Source organism: Falco peregrinus, chromosome 3, assembly GCF_023634155.1.
Source record: "Falco peregrinus isolate bFalPer1 chromosome 3, bFalPer1.pri, whole genome shotgun sequence".
In the NCBI taxonomy this organism is placed as follows: domain Eukaryota; kingdom Metazoa; phylum Chordata; class Aves; order Falconiformes; family Falconidae; genus Falco; species Falco peregrinus.
This window is the reverse complement of record NC_073723.1, coordinates 110,851,683-110,870,274: the sequence shown is the minus strand read 5'-3', so window position 1 is coordinate 110,870,274 and position 18,592 is coordinate 110,851,683. Positions and strand designations below refer to the sequence as shown.

The 18,592-nt window shown below is 45.8% G+C and overlaps 1 protein-coding gene across 2 annotated transcripts in view; it reads left to right on the top strand.

The window, feature by feature from the left end:
* Positions 1-192: 192 nt before the first annotated feature.
* Positions 193-18,592, top strand: part of FBXO42 (F-box protein 42) — a 48,215-nt gene continuing 29,815 nt past the window's right edge. The window contains exons 1-3 of one of the 2 annotated variants that reach the window (XM_055800058.1): positions 220-331; positions 11,768-12,101; positions 15,912-16,178. In XM_055800058.1, coding sequence (XP_055656033.1) covers positions 12,035-12,101; positions 15,912-16,178 — 334 coding nt within the window. In that variant the 5' untranslated portion in view covers positions 220-331; positions 11,768-12,034. Of the gene's footprint in view, positions 332-11,767; positions 12,102-15,911; positions 16,179-18,592 lie in introns of both variants that reach the window. The other variant, XM_055800059.1, reaches the window with a different exon arrangement.

The window sequence follows — 18,592 nt, the reverse complement described above, 5'->3', positions numbered from 1 at the left end:
CGGCGGGACGGCGCGCGTGCCCTTAGCGAGGCCCTTCAAACATGGCGGCCAAAGTCCGCCCCGATGCTATGGCGGGCGGAACCGACCTTCCCATCATGGCGCCCCCGCCACGTGATCCCGCCTCCCCGCCCCCTCCGCTGTCATGTGACGCGGGCCCGGCCCGCGCCTGCGCAGTGCGCTCTCCGCCGCGGCCGGAGCGGCGGTGGCGGCAGAGGGGAGGGGAGGGAAGATGGCGGCGCCGGTTCGAGCCGTCACCCGGGCGACGCGGCGGCCCCGGCGTCTGCAGCCCTGAGGGCCTGGCCTAGCTGCGGCGGGCGGTGGCCGGCGGCAGGTGAGCGGCCCCGCGGTGCGGCTCCCTGGGGCGGGGGGCGGGGGGAGCCCCGGTGGGTAGCGTCCCTTCCCTGGGGAGCGGGGCGGCGGCGGCGGGCCCGGCCCGCCGGGCCCCTCAGGCCCCTCAGGGCGGGACAGGCCTCGCCTGGAGGAGGGCACCCATTTGGAGCCTTGAGGGTGGGGCTGAGCCCCTCTTTGCCTCTTATCTCTTGGGGGGGGGGAGGGGCTGGTATTGAGGGCAGAGCCACCGGGGTGTTGTACCACCCCCACCCCCCGAGGGCTCGGCCGTGTGAGGGGGAAGGCCCCTTCCCGCGGTGGGCACCAGCAGCCCCGGGGGGGACAAGGTGAAGGCAGCCCCGGGGTCTTTCTCAGTGTTGGGGGTGGGCAAAACCTGCCCCCCTCCAGCCCCCCATAAAGAAAAACAAACAATCAAAAACCCCACCAGGTTTCCCCCCAAAAATCAGGGTTGGCGTTGGGCAGCCCCAAGGTGCTGGCTGGCAGGGCTGGGGGCTGCTGTGGGCTGCGGCTGCCTCAAAGGCTCATCTATGTAAAAACAAAGCTGAGGCTTATTCTCCAGTTATTCTCCAAATAACTCCCTGTCTTGACTCACTTCCACGTTGGTTCATGGCGGGCTGCTTGCCTTATAGTGTATCTCTATTTGTTTTGGTCCTGAAAGCATTGTGTTCAATCGGCAGCAGTGGCCAGCTCGGTATTTATCAGCCCAACAGGGTTTGGGGTTTTATTCCCCATTGTCTTCACTGCTAATTCCTTGTCGGTGATTTGAAAATGGTTTTATTTATTATTTTCTTGTCACAACGGGGCTGGGCTGAGCAGACACTGCAGGGGCTTGTCTCGATGCACGGGTCTCGCTCAGGAGAATTACCTCATGCTGCCTGCAAGATGCTGCCCAAACCTCTCTGGGGTGAAGTGTCTCGCTTCAAGCCTGTTTGGGTTTTCAAATCAGCCAGGGCATTTCTTGGGAGCCATAAAAGCAGGAGTAGAGCCTTGGTACCTTGCTTTTAATAAGCTAAATTCTTAATTAATGCTTGGAGGAAGAACAAAAGGGAAGTCGTGCAAACTGAAATGCTTGTCTGCAGTACAGTGAATTGGTTTGTTACATGGGCACTGTGTCCTGTTTGTAAGATAACCCGGTTGATTGCTGGGGATGTTGTTTGTATTATAATGGATTTAATTATCACTGGTGAGACCAGCTCATGCTGTAGGTCAGCAGCTGGAAGTCCCCCCCTTTACTAAAGGGGACACGAATTAAAATAAATTACATTTGAGGTGCTGCTGACCTAAATTTGTAACCTGGGTGTAACGATGTCACGATGTCTTTACCCACCCTGCCTTCAAAAGTGAAGGAGCCCAATGCCTGAATCAATCCGCTGCCTTGCACGTGGCCTCATGAAGCCCCGAACTGGTGATGCTGCTGCAGTGCCCTAACTAATTGCTTGGTATTGCAACGCAGCAGTCGCAGCCTGGGCTTGGCCCTTCCAGAAAGTCAAATCTCCGAGCCAGCTGTTAATTCAAGAGTTAAGAGACTTGCTGTTATTTCCTCATTTCCGTGGCCATGCATGTCCCCACCACCATCTCTCCTTTTTCCTTATGCTCATGCCTGAGAGAGGCCAAATACCAGGTCCCTCAGGTTTGCCTGGGGTCAGTCTTTCCCTGGTGTCGGAATTGGGAGAGAAGAGAACAAAATCCTGGGCAGGAATCTAGGCTATTCCCAAGGCAGGATGATACATCTCTTGCAGAGGGAGAAATTACAGTTGTTACTGTATCGGGTTCAATCCTGTTCACCAGGGCTTTTGTACATGCATGCTTCTAGCAGAAGCAGAATTGCGAAGGTGTTTGTGCGTGTTTTTCCTGCTGTGTTACCTGGTATTTTAACTGATGGGTGACTCCGCCCAAGCAGCATTTTTTCCACAGTGGCAAGTGAAGCACTTGGGTTTGAAAGGCACCGCATGGTTTTATTATTGTGCTGGTTTCCAAACCTGCGCTCATTTACTCTTGTGGACTCTTACAGGCAGTATGTGTAATTTAAAATTTTAATTTGAGTTTACTGCAGCTTTTAGTCTCTGGGACTCAAATTTTCTTTGTCTTTGGCTGTCGGAGAAGCCCGAGAAGAAATCTTGCCTGCAGAACAAATGTTATTGTCCTGCCTGTGGTTGGTATAAGGATCGGGGTGGTTTATTGCTGCTGCTGAACGTGTGTTAACTTTGACTTGGGGGGTTTCAAGCTGCTGGTATTGCTAGCTGCTGCGTGGGGCACCTTCTGAAGGCGGGAGTTTGTTCCCAAGGATAGCAGGGATGCGCTCCACTATCTTGTCCTTAATCTCACGAAATTTAGTGTGTAAAATCTTCACTTTTAACAGAAGGAGTGACACTAGCTGTAGCTTTGGAGTGGGAAGATGGGGGTGGTCTGTTCTCTGTGTGTTCCCAGTGCACAACTGGTTTGTGAAGGTCTGTTTTCAGGACTTCAAAGAGGCATTGGGTTTCGGTGCAGCCAGCTTCGCCCGCTGCCGATTCCAGCCACTTCCACAGGATGTGAGCGACTGCTGCTGGAAAAGGTTCCCACTTTCTGTGTAAACAGAGCTACGCCTCCGAGGGAAGTTATTTTTCCCTGTGTATTTAGTCATGGCAGGCTTTGTAAAACATTGATTCAGGCTTTGCCCTGAGAAATATTCTTTAAAGTTGAACGTAAGTGAGCTTTGAGCCTTGGCTTTTGAAATACAGCATCGCATGGGGATGTCTGTGAGAACTTAGAGAAGGTGTTAGAGCCAGAGCTAGGCTCAGATTTGGTCCAAATCTAGATAAAAGCCTGTGAAAAAGGACTCTGGTGGCCCTGATAATGTGTTCCATGGGTGTTTCTCCAGGTAAGAGCTCCTTTTGGAGTATGTTTTCTGATCTGAGTGGGACCATCTGCAGTTGTTGATGTCCCAGAGAGATGCGTCAAGGTATCTGGGCTGTGCTGTCGTTAACAGCTAATGCAGCTTTTTGATGTAGTTTAGAAATTCAGGTCAAAATCCTTTTTGAACTCGTTTGTGTCTTAGATTAAATGAGTGGGTTGACACATCCGCATCGAAAATTGTGGCTTGTGTTGAGCAACGAGTGTGAGAAAACGTGGCTCTTGCCTTCAAGAGCTGCATTAACCAAAGCTCAATGAGAACATCAGACCATGCTGTGGACTGTATTCGCTTCCCCATTTCTATGGCAATTTTAAAAATATTTGTCTTTGCCAGCTGAACACTACTGAAACCTCTGTGACTTAATGTTTGTTTCCCCCCTACTTAACTTAGTTCAGGCAACAGTGACTTGCAATTTAGACACACTGTATCTCTTCATATGTTTTCAGACTAATTTTGAAACACTTGTCTGGCTTACTTTGTTCCCTGCTTGGGCAAATTTTGTAGTAATATGAGCTTTTGAAGGCTTAAGGTAAGTTGGTAGAGCTACTTGAATTTGTTTGGGGCATCTTGTTAGGTTAATATTGATGTGCTGTGGTAATGCTCCCTTCCACCCCTGGTCTTGTCAAACCTCAGATCAGTGTTGATGGCCCCATCAGTGCTTTGGGATGTGTTTGAGGGTACCCCTGGTCTCCATGGCAAAGTTGTGTTTGGTGAAAAGCTGCTTTTATTTGAGTTGGTTGTGAAGAGACGGTGTTAGGAGGTGTTGTGCTGCCAGGCTGCTTCATATGTGAGGTGTAAAAGCAAGGCGCTGTCACAGAATGCTGCAAATCATTACCAAAAATGTATGATAACCTTAGCAAAATCGGTATTTTGTGATATATGTTCTGCCTAAGCAAAGCTCCCCATGAAGCTGCAGAAATTATTGCTCTTGCCACTAGTGACTGTACGGTCTGTCTGCACATGACACATTTCAGTGAGCCAAAGATCATCTGTGGTTTGCTGAGCGATTTTGGGTGTTTGGGATAAAAAGCTTCTCATAAATGTAAAAAACTCGCTGTTAAGTCGAGGTAACTGCGGGAAGAAGCTGTCTGTCCCAAAATATTTTACATCGGGGAATCCATGATATGTGTTAATCATTTCAGCTGGCTTTTTGTCAGGTTGGAGAGCCTGCAATGATACAAGTGATTTATCTATACATCAAGAAGGATGACGAACCCCTTAGGTGCACTTATCCTCGCAGTCAGCTTCCAAGGAAGGGGCTGACTGTGTGCAGGGCATTGAGCCTGTTCAAAAAGCCTAAGTCTGCAAAAGTCAAATATTTTCAGTTGAATCTCTTCTTTTCTTTTTTTTTTTTTTTTTCCTCTTCTTACTGGTATGAGATGCACATTGGATCCTTTTGCCAGCATGTGAAGGTGCCTGCCCAAAACACCTTTAACGAGAGAACCAAATAGCAGCTACTTTTGTACCATTGTTGTTGCATCCATTCTGCAATTATTTAGTTCAGTTCCTCCATCGGGCAGCCACCTTTAATCTGAGCTGTTGAATGCGTGCTCTTCCTGCATTTGTTTTTAGGCTGGCTGTTTTCTTTCCTCATTGAGACTGCTGCCGGGGTCTCCTGCAAACCCGCCGGACCTTCAGGCTTTGGAGCAGCAGCAACCCATCCTGCAGACATGGACACGCATTGTGGCTCGGGAGGGGATGTGTGGGATGCTTTAGCCCGCTCTGTACCTGACTCTTGGATGCTATGAAATCTCAGGGCTTCATAACATGGGACAATATGTGGTTTGCCCTGCTTTCGTGCCCGGCACAAAGCCAGGCTGTGCTTATCAGTTAGGGGTGCCTGGTGGGGTGGCAGGAGTGCTCGTTTGGGATGTTAATGAGGGGAGGTCTTGGGCTGCTGGGGAAAGCTGCATATTTGATGATGAGGTAGGGATGAATTTGAAATTAGCACAATTTTCCTGAATTTATTTGTTTATTAACATAGTGTGGATTTGACTTATTTTCTTTTTTTTGTCTTCTCTTTCTTAGTATTTAATATCTAGTGTTTTTAAGCCTCAGTAAACAGCTAGTCTTGAGATGTGTCATGTAGGATAGAAAGATAACCCTTGCTTTTCTCAGTGGTGGTGCATCCCTGACTTGCAGCGCTCTGGCTTCTCAATGCATTGCCTTTATCATTAGCTGGGGAATAAATAAAAAAACCCTACAAAAAGAAACGCAAATTCTCAAAATGTGTGGAAACTGCAGCAAATCCTCATCCAGCCTGTTGGGTGGGTCAAACTAGCTTTTGTGAAATCTATTTTAAATGGCAATTCCTGGGTTGTATTTTCCTGCAGGTGGCTTGCAAGATCTGCTTGGTGGTGGTGCCAGTGCTGTTTGCAACCCCTCACATAGAAGCGTGGGGGTCTTCCCTGTGGCTTTAGCCCTGTTTCTTTGTACTCTAAAGCCTTGGGGTCAGGGGGAACGCAGAGCAGTCCTTCCTGTTTTATAATAACAGGGTTGCAATTGCCACCACCCTGCAGGCTGTTTTGCACACTCATGTCACCAAAGAGGAAAGTGTTTATTCTTCCCTTCCCATCTGCTTTACCTCCTGAAAGGTTTAAAGGGATCCTCTGTTGCTCACTTGAAATGACATCGCTGTTTGCTGGGAGCTGGTTGAGATTTTCCCCCACCAAGATGCTGGTTTATGGGAAAAAATGTGTTTAGCAGAAGCTTTAATACTAGGAGAAGAGCTCTCCCGGTGCTCACTGCCAGCACCATATTGATAGCAAATAAAAGAGACGCTGTCTAGACTGCCAGTCACCGAGCTACTGACAGCTCTGCGGGATTTTCAGCAATGAGAAGACACGCTGCCTCAAAGTCAGTCCCACCTTGAAGCTGATTTTTGCCCCTTTGCTGGGCTCTGCCCTTCGCCAACATGTGCATCTCGTGCTCGTGAACCTTTAGGGTACCGTTCTTCTCTCCATCCACATTGCACAGTGCGATCAGGGGCTACATAGTCTTGTATTTGCAGAGACTGATGGGTGTTTGCCCTTGCTTGTTAACACCTGCTGAAAAAACCCCAGTGATTAATTCTGCATATTCTGAGTCTATACGCTCAAGCCCTCTTCATGGGTGTCGAGACAAGTGCTTAAGCTCAGTGCTTGCTTTTCATGAATCTTACTCTTTTTCCATCACTTTTTTTGTTTTGATTGGTGTATCTTTGTTTCGAGCTCTTCAAAAATAAAACACAGCTCTTGGTGCTATCTGCACGTTCATCTTAACTCAGGAGAGGCCGTGGCCTAATTTCTTCAGCACAGGTCAGAGAGCCAGAAACCTCTGGTATTGTAATCCCAGTGCTGTTGAGGGCTTGCTTGACCTCAGCTTCTTGGTGCTTTTGTGCCTTTACCTATAAAATGGGGTTAATTACCACTGTGGTGCTTAATGAGCCAGGCACTGGGACACCCGTCGACACTGCTTTTGTAAAGGCATTTGAGGTTGTGTTGGGCAGGTATGTGCTACACTGCCGGATTCGTATCAATCAGTGTAAACTCCTTTTTTTTTTTTTTTCTTTTTTTTTTTTCCACGGGTGAGAGAGAGAAAATTTTTTCTGTATTGTTGCAATGCCTGTTTAGCAAACAGATCTGCCTTTAAATTCCCTTTGGTGTGATCCAGGCCTGCTCCTGGGCAATATTTGCTAGATGGTTAACTCTGTAGTTGGCAGCTTTCATCAAAGGCTTTGCACCAGGAATTACAGAAACTGGTTTGAAGGTGGCATACAAATTTATTTGATGCGATTAGGTGAGTGGACATGGCGAAAACACGCTTTTAGTGTGTTAGACACACAATACGTGTTACAGCTGAGCAGCTCATCTGCTAGGAGTTAAGATAAGGAGGAAAGCATCGTTTGCAGTGCTCATACGCTGATAATGTCCGTGTCAAGATGGTATTAGATATCTTGGTACCCTGCTTGCTAACAAAGAAAAAAAACATTCTATCAGCGCACTGCTGCGAAGTCAGCAGTCCATCTGAAAGCAGTAGATATCGATTTAAATTAAACCTTGGCTACCGGGTCTACACTAATACACGGCTTTTTCCAGTGCATCCTCTTTTTTTTTTTTTTTTTTTTTTTTTTTTTTTTTTTTTTTTTGTGTCCTGAAAGTCAGTACCCTTGAGCTTGTCTTCATTTCAGATTGAATGTCTCAGTGCTGCTCATGACTTATTTCTTAGTGGATAGGGGAACGATGTGGTTTGTGAATTTAGGGTGCAGAATAACTTTGTTTATTGCAAAAAGGAAATTCTTCCCCACCCCTCCTCCAGCACATGCATGTGCTAAGCCAAAGACCATGTTTTGGGGGGTAACTAGAAGCTTGAATGTGAGAGCTTGCATGACAAGTTGCCCTGCTGGTAAACCCTGACCTTGACCTGGCATTGGCTTAATTTAATTTTCCTGAGCGTTAAAACTTCATTCTTTGTTCCCACAGCAAAACGTTAAGCAGGAATCTTGCAGTGGTGTTAGAAACCTGAATCTTGACTGGTTGTCCTACTGCTTAAAGCAACAAGAGATTGCCTCATTTACATGGACAATGTTGCAGTGTGGGTATTAACGCTGATTATTTAAGTCTCTTAAGGTGCTGGTAGTTTCTGACGGAAGTCGTGTGGAGCAGCATGTGTCTGTCTCTCGATGAGCTCTTGCCAGGGTTATTTTCCTGGGAGCAAAGCTTCTGCAGTTTGCTCTCCCTCTCACGCTAATTCCCTGACCCTGTCGCCCCTTCCTGCCTGATTCAATGAAAGGATAAAGGTCTCAAAGATCCTGAGTTGCCCCAAGTTTCACAGGACAGGAAAGGGAGACGAAAGACCCTGTGGGCACCCTTGCTGAAGGCAAGAAAGCTCAAAATCCTGGAGATCAGAGGAGCTATGGGGGAGGAAAAAGGTCTGACACCCCCCCAAGTCCAATGCTGCAGGCAGCAGGGGCTCACCCACAAGCGATGCACCAGTAGGAAATGACATTTTTGCTGCTTCCCGAGCTGCCTGTTTTGCTGGCTGAGCTGGAGGAGGTGGATGCGATCCAGGGCTTTCCCAGCCAAGGAAGCCGTGCGCCAGGTCAGACTCTGACACTTGCTGCGGGCTGCTTTCCTGTGGCAGTGTTTGCTTGACACGTGGGCACCTCGGGGACTGTGGTTTCCTCCGTGTGGGCAGCAGTTTAGTGGGAATTGTGTTGGGAGCAGCTGTTTGGATTCATTGGGTTATGCTGTGCAAAGAAAGTTTTTCTTTTTTAAAAAAATAATCCCAACCACACTGAATAGCTGCCTCTAATGCAGTCTGTCAAAAAGTTGGGAATTAAACCACCCAATATGTACAGGTACCTCCTAGTTTTGTTAGCAAACACTTCTCTAAGATATTTCCATGGTTTACATGCAATTATTTTGCCTGAATAGTTTATCTGGTCAGCTTGGTGATAGAAATGGGCATTGGGCTGTCTGGAAATGTAAATACAGAAACGATGTTTCAGAGGTGTGTTTTCAGATATATTTTTCATACAGTCAAAACTGAACTGGTTTTTAGACCAGTAGCATGTCTTTTCCTCATGGTTCAGCTGTAAATTTGCCTTCATTTGCCTGAAACCTGTGTACAGATTAGCCAATTTTAGCGGATTTGGGATGTTTAAGAGATGTCTGTAGAAAGTAAGGAGTGCTGTGTCATTTTTACAGGCTGTTCTCAAAATAATTAATTTAACTGCAGCTTTCCAAGTGCTGCCCGCAAGCTTGAGACCTGCTACGCTATTTTAACAGAGGAGAGAGGTGACAACTATTTCCAGGACCTGCTGTTGTGTGTTTGCTTGGCATTTATTGAGCAGGAGTTGTTGCTGATGAATCAGTGCAGGCAGGTTTGGATAGGTACCGAAAATCACATCAGTTGTTTTTATCCAGGCAGCCGATGTGCAAACTGTTTGTCCTTAGACAGCTCATGTTACAGCAGGAGAAGCATCTACACGTTTTCTTGTAAAATCTTCTATTTCCAAGTCTCAGAGCCTTTCATTTCCTTGTTTAGGGATCATTCGCGTTTTCTGGCTAGCATGCAGTTTTGCCTTTCTTTCTGAAATGAATCATGATTATTTGTTTTGCTAGGAAAACGTTCAGGCGGGAATCATTTTAATTAGCGGCTCGCAGGGAGCCGGCAGAGGGAGTATGTGAGCCCCAAATACTAATTATTTACAGCCCTGCAAAATTTAGGGTGATTTCAGTAGAGGGGATGAATCACAAGAGCAAACCTAGATACAGACCCACCAATTATTACACCAGAGTGTAATTTTCCAAACAGGCCCAATGTGGGTCTGAGTTGCTGGAATGACCCGTCCTACATTTGGAGAACCCCAGCTAGGGTTGATTTTCAGACTTGCTGATTTTTTTGGCTTGGTTGGAGGAGGGATGTCATGTCATCGAGCAATTAATGAGGTTGCAGAGTTGGAGACGTGCACGTGGAAGCCCGAATTTTTATTGAGGAAACTGAAGGAGCGTGGTGCCCCATGTACAGATGCCTGGCCCACCTGGATCACTTTTTAAACTTAAGGGCAAATGTATTTAATGCCCAGTATGATTAAATTTGCAGATCGCTGGCCAACAGCATGTGTGTGAGCTCAAGTGGTACCTCAATAAGAAATATACCAGCTGCTTTTGTGCTGCTAGTGCTTATCAAGCCAGATTTTGACAGGTTTTAAAGAAGTTAAGCTGTTTTAAGTGTAATAATGCTGTCAAAAGGAATTAGGAAGCCTCCAAATCCCATTTGTTGTGGATGGGGGGGGTTGTTGGATGTTGGAGATCTCTCCTTGTTTAGCAGCATTCTGCAGGGATATCTGGAGATGGTGCCCTCACTTTTTGGTCTAGTTCTTGATTTGTTAATATTTTATTAAGCTTCTAGGCCAATTCTGAGGTTTTGTCCTGTTTGTTCCATTAGCAAATTCGAATGACAGATTTTGCTGTGTACACCTGAAGTGCGGAGTCATGAAACTCGGCTGTTTCCTCTTGTTGTCATGAGCTGTACACTAATAACAAGTATATAAAATGTGCTGCATAGGTTTGTATTCCTATAATAAATCCAGAAAAAACCTCAAATTTTCTCTCATTTTGTAGGAAGAAAGATTAGGCGTAATTTATTTTTAGTTGCTGTGCTGATTGGGCAGTAAATCTTACTGTGCAGTGTTATTACTGGTTTTTTTGGTGAAAGTTTACAATAAAAATGAGCAGGGATCTGGAGTAGCTGAAGGTTAGCTCATCATCGTCGGGAGGGAAGGAGGGATTTCTGGTAACTTTAAACCTTTTTATTACAATAATCAATTAAAATTCAGTTGCAATCATGCTGTTTCATTGCAGCATGGACCAGGTTATATGGCACTGTAAAATGAAGTCATGTAATTTTGAATTTGTCTCTGGAGTCTATAAAAATACTGGTTTAACAGGGAAAACACAAGGCAGGGAGGTAATACTGAAAGATACAGATTTGACTTTTCAAACTTGCAGATGGAGTTTAGGAAACCTTTATTTTCATGGGCGAAGCTAGGTCTCATATGAAAGAAAAAAAAAAACAATTTCCTGTTGAAGGGCGGCTAAAGGGAAAAAAAAAAAAGGAAACGCTGTGCTTCAAAGAACTTGTAATTGCCTGTTTTGCAGGGATAAGAAGAAAAGCATGCTGTAGGTATCCCTGAGGTCTTGCTCCTTCATCTGGGTGCGATGCTCAATGACAGCACAGACAGGATATTGCTCATCATTTGGTTTCCCAGAGGCTTTGTTTTCTTTTTGCTGACTAAAATCAGCTTTTTCTTTCCATTCTTGAACTTCTCTAGCAGTTGATTTTCAAAGGGGTCAGCTCTAACTGGTGCAAGTTTTGGGGGACTGGAAACAACATCTTACTGAACAGCGTTTATTCCTACCCGGAATCCAGTGGCTCCCACAGACCTTTCACTCCCTGTGCTCTTGCTTTCATAAAATAGTGTGCTTCTGCCTAGGAAATAGTGCTTTATTTTTTCTTTTACATCACTAGAAAATGGCTCGGGGCTTCTGTAGGGCAACTGATAGTAGCAAAAGCCAAACTGAAGCGGGCGAAGCTGCTGTTGAAGTGCTTGGTGGCATGGCTGCATGAGACAAACAATAAAATACTGTGCAAAAATAACCCATCCCAATACCATTGGAAATTTTTTTCAAGGAAAGCAGCCTAAGACTTATTATTAAATGCGTCTGATGGAATAGGCTTTTTTTTTTTTACACTGGGTAAGAGAATAAGCCTAAAAGGTCTAAATGTCCCCATAAATGCTACCCTGCCGTGCAGATGGGCCTGTTGACAAGCAGAATAAGCAGTTGCAAAGTATGAGGAAGAGTCTGGAGTGAGTTAGAGGCAGTTGCTATCTTCCAACCCTAAATTAACGCCATAGCTCCTGATTGCCAAGTGCAATTAACCGTTCTGTTCTGCAGAGTCCCTTTCTCGTTCCAGCTGCAGCAGTCAGCCAGCCAGGGCTGGGTCCTTTCACACACCTTTATTATTTTTTTTTTCCCCCAGGTGAGAACATAGCTTCTATGATTATGTTTGGAGAGAGAATTTTTTGTGGCATGTGAAAATGAGCATTCCCTTATGCATAATGTGCTCTGACTCAATACTATTGCACGGCCTCTTATTTTCATTCAAGAACTTTCCCTTGGAGGCTTTTTCCCCTAAAATCTGTTGACTTAAAGGAAAAAAAAAAAAAAAAGGCCAGGTCAAAAACCCTGCGGGTTCAAGCACTTCTTAAAACAGCTGAGAGTTGCGGAGAAGAGGAGGCAGCTCGGGATGGGAACCACCGATGCCACCCACGCCTGTGAATTGGGGTCAATGGGACCAGGAGAGGTGCTTGCAGGTAGGAAAACCTTGCTGGGACAAGAGGGGGTTTGCAGGAGCTGGCTGCCTGATGTCACTACCAGGCTTCAAGAAGTGCTTAAACCTGGTGGGTTTTTTTGCCTGCATTTTAATATTCCTCATCTGTTTGTTCCACTGCAGTGGGTAATTACTTTAGCAGAATAAATGGCAGGTTCTTAAATGATTTCAGGAGGGGAGAGAGGGAAAATTGAAATGCTGTGAAAGGAAGAAAAGAGTTACAACGTTTTGCCAACTGGCAGACACACAGCTTTTAGGAAGGGCCAGGCAAATCTGATCAGTGCTAGTGGAGCTCTGTTTCAGCTGCCCTTCTAGCGTTTCTTTACATGTTATTTTAAGCAGCTGCAATTCCTCCTTGGTAGGGCTTTAGGCAAATTTCTGAACACTGTAAAACCTCTGCTGCTGGAATATAAAGGCACTTCTCCACAACCAGGAGGGCTGTAGGGTCCAAAATATGATGCTTCAAGGGACTTGTGTTGGCCTTTGCAGCAATCAGTCCAAGCAGAATGGGGCTCCTGGATCTGTTTTAGTGAGTTAATTGAATTGCATATACTTTTGGATGAGAGATGACTGCTTAAATCACTTTGCTGCAGCTTTTTGAGTGCTCGGAGATTAATTTTAGTCTGTGTACAAATTGAAGCCCAGGCTGGTACAAGCATAGAGCACCTGGAGAGCCAGGATGAGTGAGAAAGCACCTATTGCATCTCCCCTGAACGCAAACAGGACAGAAGCACTCTGTTCTGCTCTTCAAATAACTAGCAAAAACACTGGCATGGGATTTCCTCCCATGGATCTGCTGAATAATTGGTAATAGGAGCTTGTTGGGATGCTTTAGCTCTCTCTTACTGACTGTCTGAGGTTTTTTCCTTTTTTTGATGTTGGAGCAGGGTTATAGGACAGGGCTTTTCCTGCTTTGCAGTCTGGGAGTAGTTATTCCCAGCCCACTGTTTCCGTGCCATGAGAGCAAAATCTGCATCCACGGCAGGTCAGGCTTGAAGGGTTATTTTGACAGCAACTTGCCTTTTGGGAGTTGTTTGTTGCCAGTCTTGTTTTCCTTAAGAAAAATAACACATCATGAGTGTGCAAAGTTGATGCCTAAAAGTTTAGAAAACAAGGATCTAGCAAAGTAGATGCATTTGAATATTTGTAATATTATCAAGTGGTCTGGTAAGACCAGACAAAACCCAGTGCAGCTTCTCCATCCCCAGATCTGCACGAGCATGTGCTATTTGAGGCATCAAGGGATTTTGCTACTCCTCCTGCCTTTTTAAAATTGGCCCTAGAGATGCTTTTCTAACGCCTAAGCTGTTTTGCGCCTGTGATTAGCTTGCTATGTTGCGTGGTTCCCAAGCCCGCTCCAGAGGATTGAAATTGGGATTTAATAATTGGAAAAAAAACCTTGCTAGCCAGGCATTCGTTCCTGCACTTCTCAGCAGACTTCCTGCAGTAGGTTTTGGACATTATTTAAAGGGCAAATAAAAGCTGTTGGGAAACACACATAATCTTTGCTTCTAAACCTTAATAACACAACAGATGTCTTGTGTGAACCTGTCGAGCTGAGGCTTATGTTCGGTGTTGTCACCCGCAGGTGCCCTGTTGTACCTGATCTGGATGCAAATGTGCTTATGTTTGGTTTTCTAGCATGTTTTCAGGGTGTGAAATGCCTTCTGCTCTGCCTGGGTAGGTGTTCTGCTCTGTTTTCCCAAGCTGTGAGATAGGGACCAACCCTCCTTCCTCCAACCTCCCTGGCTCGAGCAAAACCGCATCCCAAGGTTGGAGTACTGGCAGCCTTTGGCTTCGTGCCCTGTCATGTCAGGGTGGAAATCAGCACATGCGCTTCATGACAATAGATGCTTTTGCTTGGAAAAAGACCCAACCTTCTGGTTTTTAAATTTATTTTTTTTTCTTTTTTTTAGTGCAGCTTCACTTTTTCTTTTTTAGTTTTCCATTTCTTAATCTTTGGGAATATGTGTATTATCTGCTGCGTAATGCAGTTTGCTGGCAGCAGCAGCAGCGCTTGTGTCAAAGCATTTGGGTTTCAACCTTTCTCTGTCATAACATTGACTCTAAGAAGGATTTCTGACACGGGAGAATGTGCAGAGCATCTGTTAGGCTGATAACTATAAGTTTAATTTTGACGTCGTTTCTACTGAAGATTGACAGCCCCTAGGATTTTCTGAAGCTGCTTCATTGAGGAACCTGACAAAAGTGGAGAGTAATGCTGTCGAATGCAATTTTTCTGAGCATTAATTAGTTGTCATGGCAAGCTTTTCCGCTCTGCATCTCTGCTGTCTGTTATTCCCGTGGCTCTTTGGCTCAATGCATGCTGGGATGGGAAAATCCTAGGTTTAGCTAGGGAAGACAGTAGAGTTTGCATCGCTGGAAGCTTTTTAGTTTATTCCTGATAGCTAGGTAACTTAAATTCCTTCAAGCCGTATTTTCTGTGATACTAAGAGTTTGGTAAAAATAAGGTACTATAAACTTGTATTTAAGTGTGTTGGGCAAAAAGCCATGTCTTGTCTTCCCTCTTGAGGAGTGGGTTTGCTTCCTGGGCTTGTTGTGGATGGGATTTGTCCCATGGACTGCGGTGATCTGCATCCCATCATCCCAGTCAATCTGAGACCTGGAGATGCCTGGGCAGCCTCTGCCTGGTGAAGTTGGGAGAAACTCGTGCTGAGCGATGTAAGAGCTGAAACCTTGCCCTCATGTGGGTCCTCCATTACAACCTGCTGTGCTAGGAAAGGATAAAAAGGGAATTTGTGGTTGCAGTTTCTGGAAAAGAAAGTCCACGTGTCATGTTCATGAGCTGTTATTTTGGTGTGACCTATCAGTGCTTGCAATCACAGAGCCATTGCATCCCTTAGTCTTCACCCAGTGGCACTGGAAGGGAAAATTCTTGCTGCTCTCCCCAGAATAGGATGGCTGCTTCCTAGGAAATAGGGTCCAGGGATTTGTTTTGCAGCAATGGGCATGGGTTTAACTGCACACGATGCCAGCTGGCCACATTGGATGCAGCCACTTGTTAAGATGAATTTATTTCATGATGTATTTCTGTCATCGATATGTTACCTTATACTCAAGTTGTTCTGAATCGCTGGAGATAACAATATTGGATATTCCAGCCTTTCAGCAGCAGTAAATCTGTGGGGATTTTGCTTTCCTCACCAGCTACCAGAACTGTGTGCAAGTATTTAACAACCAAAAAAAAGGGAATGTTAAGGGAGAATGGGTCAGGGTTTTTTCCCCCGCTGTGTGCTACTGAGAAATTGCTTGAGATAAAGCAGGCTCACTGGCAAAACTGGTTATGCAGGGGAGGAAGAGTTCCAAAGCTGTTCCTTCGATCCTTTCGTGCCTTGGGTTGCTCTCAATTCGGTGGGGATCCCTTTCCCAGTCACTGCCCAGCTCTGCAGTGCAAACCAGCCCAGGCCACCAGTGTGGCAGCACGGTGCCTTTCATGCTCAGCAAGGGAGCAGGGGTTCAGGAGGCTGCTGTTCCTCCAGCTGGTTTTTTGCTCTCTCTGGACCTGTCTGTAGGCAACAGCAGGGCTGAGAGTGGGGAGAGATGAAGTGGCCTGGGAAAATGCTGCGCTGATGGAGAACAGCTTGTTCCTAAGCCGTGTTCAGCCTGCTTCAAAGCTGTGCAAAAACCACGTCCTTGACTTGGAGTTTGCTGGGGTAGAGCCTGACATAGACCTTTGGTGTAACATACAGAGTTAGCAGATGTATTTCTGATGCTATTAATTTCCTTTGTGACCTTACTGTTGTCTCTTCCCCGCCCCCCCACCTCCTTGCAGCTGTGAAGTGGAATGCCATGGCCAGTTCCTCGGACAGTGAAGATGACGGTTTTATGGCTGTGGATCCAGAAGACGCTGTGGTCGAAGGGACAATGGAGCAAGACGATGAGCCACATGCTGAGCTGGAGGTCGAGGAGACCAGGCATAACAGATCAATGCTGGAGCTCCCAGAAGAGGTTTTGGAATATATTCTCTCCTTCCTTTCACCCTATCAGGAGCACAAAACGGCTGCCCTTGTCTGCAAACAGTGGTATCGACTAATCAAAGGTACAAATAGCTGTAATGAGACTGCATTTTTTTAGTTGTGGGAACACGGATTTGGATCCTAGCTGCTCTTTTGTTAGCCTCCTCTATTGTTTTCCCCTCAAACTGAGAAATTTGACTTACACAAAATGCCAGAAAAATAGCTACAGCCATCGGGTCGCTTGCTTTGCTCAAGGCATTGCTAATAATGGTGCAGAGTTGAGTCCCTCTACCTCATTTGAAGTATAAGAGAGTGAAACCCCAAAACCCCCATGATGGAGCAGCTCACTTATGTCGCTTTTGAAAGCTCCCCGTGCGTAGCTGACGTGCAGCGCTGTTGGCCTGGCATTCAGGCTTCCTCCACCACGCAGCAGCCCCCACTGCCGGCATGCCGTGTCTAACGTGGCTGTAATTGTGCTTCGTGGCTGTAATTGTGCTTCGTTTGCATCTTGCTCGGTAATTAACATTCCCAAAGCTTATGCTTTTGGCTGGAAACAAAGCCATGTCTGATTCTTACAGCTCTGCTGAAGATAAGTGGTATACAAAATCTACATTAATATAGATCTGCATATTCAGACTTCCTGAAAGAGTAGCCCTGAGATACAGATACTTTGCTTTGCCTCTGTGCAGCATTAATTCTGAAGCCTCATGGCAATATTTTAATGCTAGATATATATGTTACAACAAATAGGTAGGTAAAGTTTGGACAAGGATACAAACAAAGCTCTCTGCTTCAGTATTTTTTGAATATATTGAATGGTTTCTGTTATGTTTCTGTTGGGGACATGCACTTTGATTGCAAGCATCATTAAAAAACAAGCAGTTTAAAAGGAGACCACAGTTAAATCGGTAGGAAATGAGGCACGCTGCTGCATGAGGGTAACTTGTTTCCTCTGGAAAATGCAGAATGGGTGTCAGGTGAGAAACGCCTTTGGCGGGTGTGTGGGGTGATGTCTAATTTATGGACTTCTCTGCACATGGGAAAGCATTGCTCAGATTCCAGGCATTTTCTGCCTTGCCTGGAGTTTAACAGGCTGGAGGTTAAGAAAAACACAGCTGCTTCAGAAGCGAACATTGCACAAAATTACTCTTTTTGCATAATTTTGGGTCAGCAGCAGCCCACACCCCTGTTGAAAGGTTTTTTTTCAAGTGTCCATGGCCCTTGAGTTGCAGCTTGGGTGTGCTTTCTCACACGTGCTTGTTCCTGGAGCAGCCTTAAGAGATGCAAAGGATGCAGCTGGAACAAACAAGCACCTGGTGATTCACCCCAAAATAGACTGTGGGAAACATCCCTGGAGTGGAAGGGAGGGCTGAGCAGCCCGAGGCACGACGTGGCATTGGAGTGAGTTGTCTGAGTCTCGAGCCTCAGGGGATGAAGTGGTGCTGGGCAGCTGTGCCATTTTTGTGGCAACTATAGTAAAAAAAGGGAGTGTAATTGCTAACCTGTGTGCCATGAAGCAGAGAGGTCACTTGAGGTAAATGCTGGATTTGTTTTCTCATTCATTTTTCCTGTTTGTCAGGATACATCTGCTATGAAATCCGATAGTTCAGATTGTTTCTCACATGAGTCTTGGTGACAGGCTGCTTAAGGACCCTGGGCTTTTTTCTTTTTTTTTTTTTTTTTATCAGAAAAAACCCATCAACTTCCTGCTTTATATCCTGGAGTGTGATTTCTTACTGGGGGTGTTCCTGGCACTGGGTTTTCAATAAACAAATCCTTGGGAAAAAAATCTGGGCAGATTGTGGCATCCTCAGTGCTAGGGCCGCTGTAGCGTAGCGGATGCCACCAAGCATCTGTTGAGCTGCTGCAGTCATAAAACTTCACCAGACCCTTCTCTTTCCACAGGGAGCAGTCTCTGGCCCCTCTCAGCACAAACATAGACATATGTACTCCATACACAGAATTAATTGCAGCTCTGAGGCTGGCCTGCTCCCCAGAGGAGCTGTAGTCAGCCAGATCTGTTCCCTCACACAGCTAAGGAGGAATATTTTCACCTAAGGCACACTGACTTTTATCACTGATGTCTCCTCTCGCATTTATTTTAGATTCCTTTGCAGTAGCTGCGTGCATGCTCTTAAAAATTCATTATTGCATGTTATTTGTTCTCCAAGGTCCATTAAGGGAAGGGCAGCTGCCTCTCAGGGGGTGTGATTAGGGGACAGCAGGTTTGTGTTGCAGCAAAGAAGGCTGAAAACCAGCTCTGCTAAGGCATCATGTGTGTTTACCTTTCACAAAGCTTTGCTTTACCAAGCTACAGCTGACAGATACTGGAAATGTGGTGAATCAGTTCAGTGAACGTTGCTGACTTCCCCATTTGCAGAGTCCCCATTCTTTATTCTGTTTAATCCTCTGAATTTCCACCAGTGTATTTATAATCTAAATACAGGGGTTCTTTATAATTGCTGTCACGCTGCTTGTGCAACTGTGCAGGCACGGT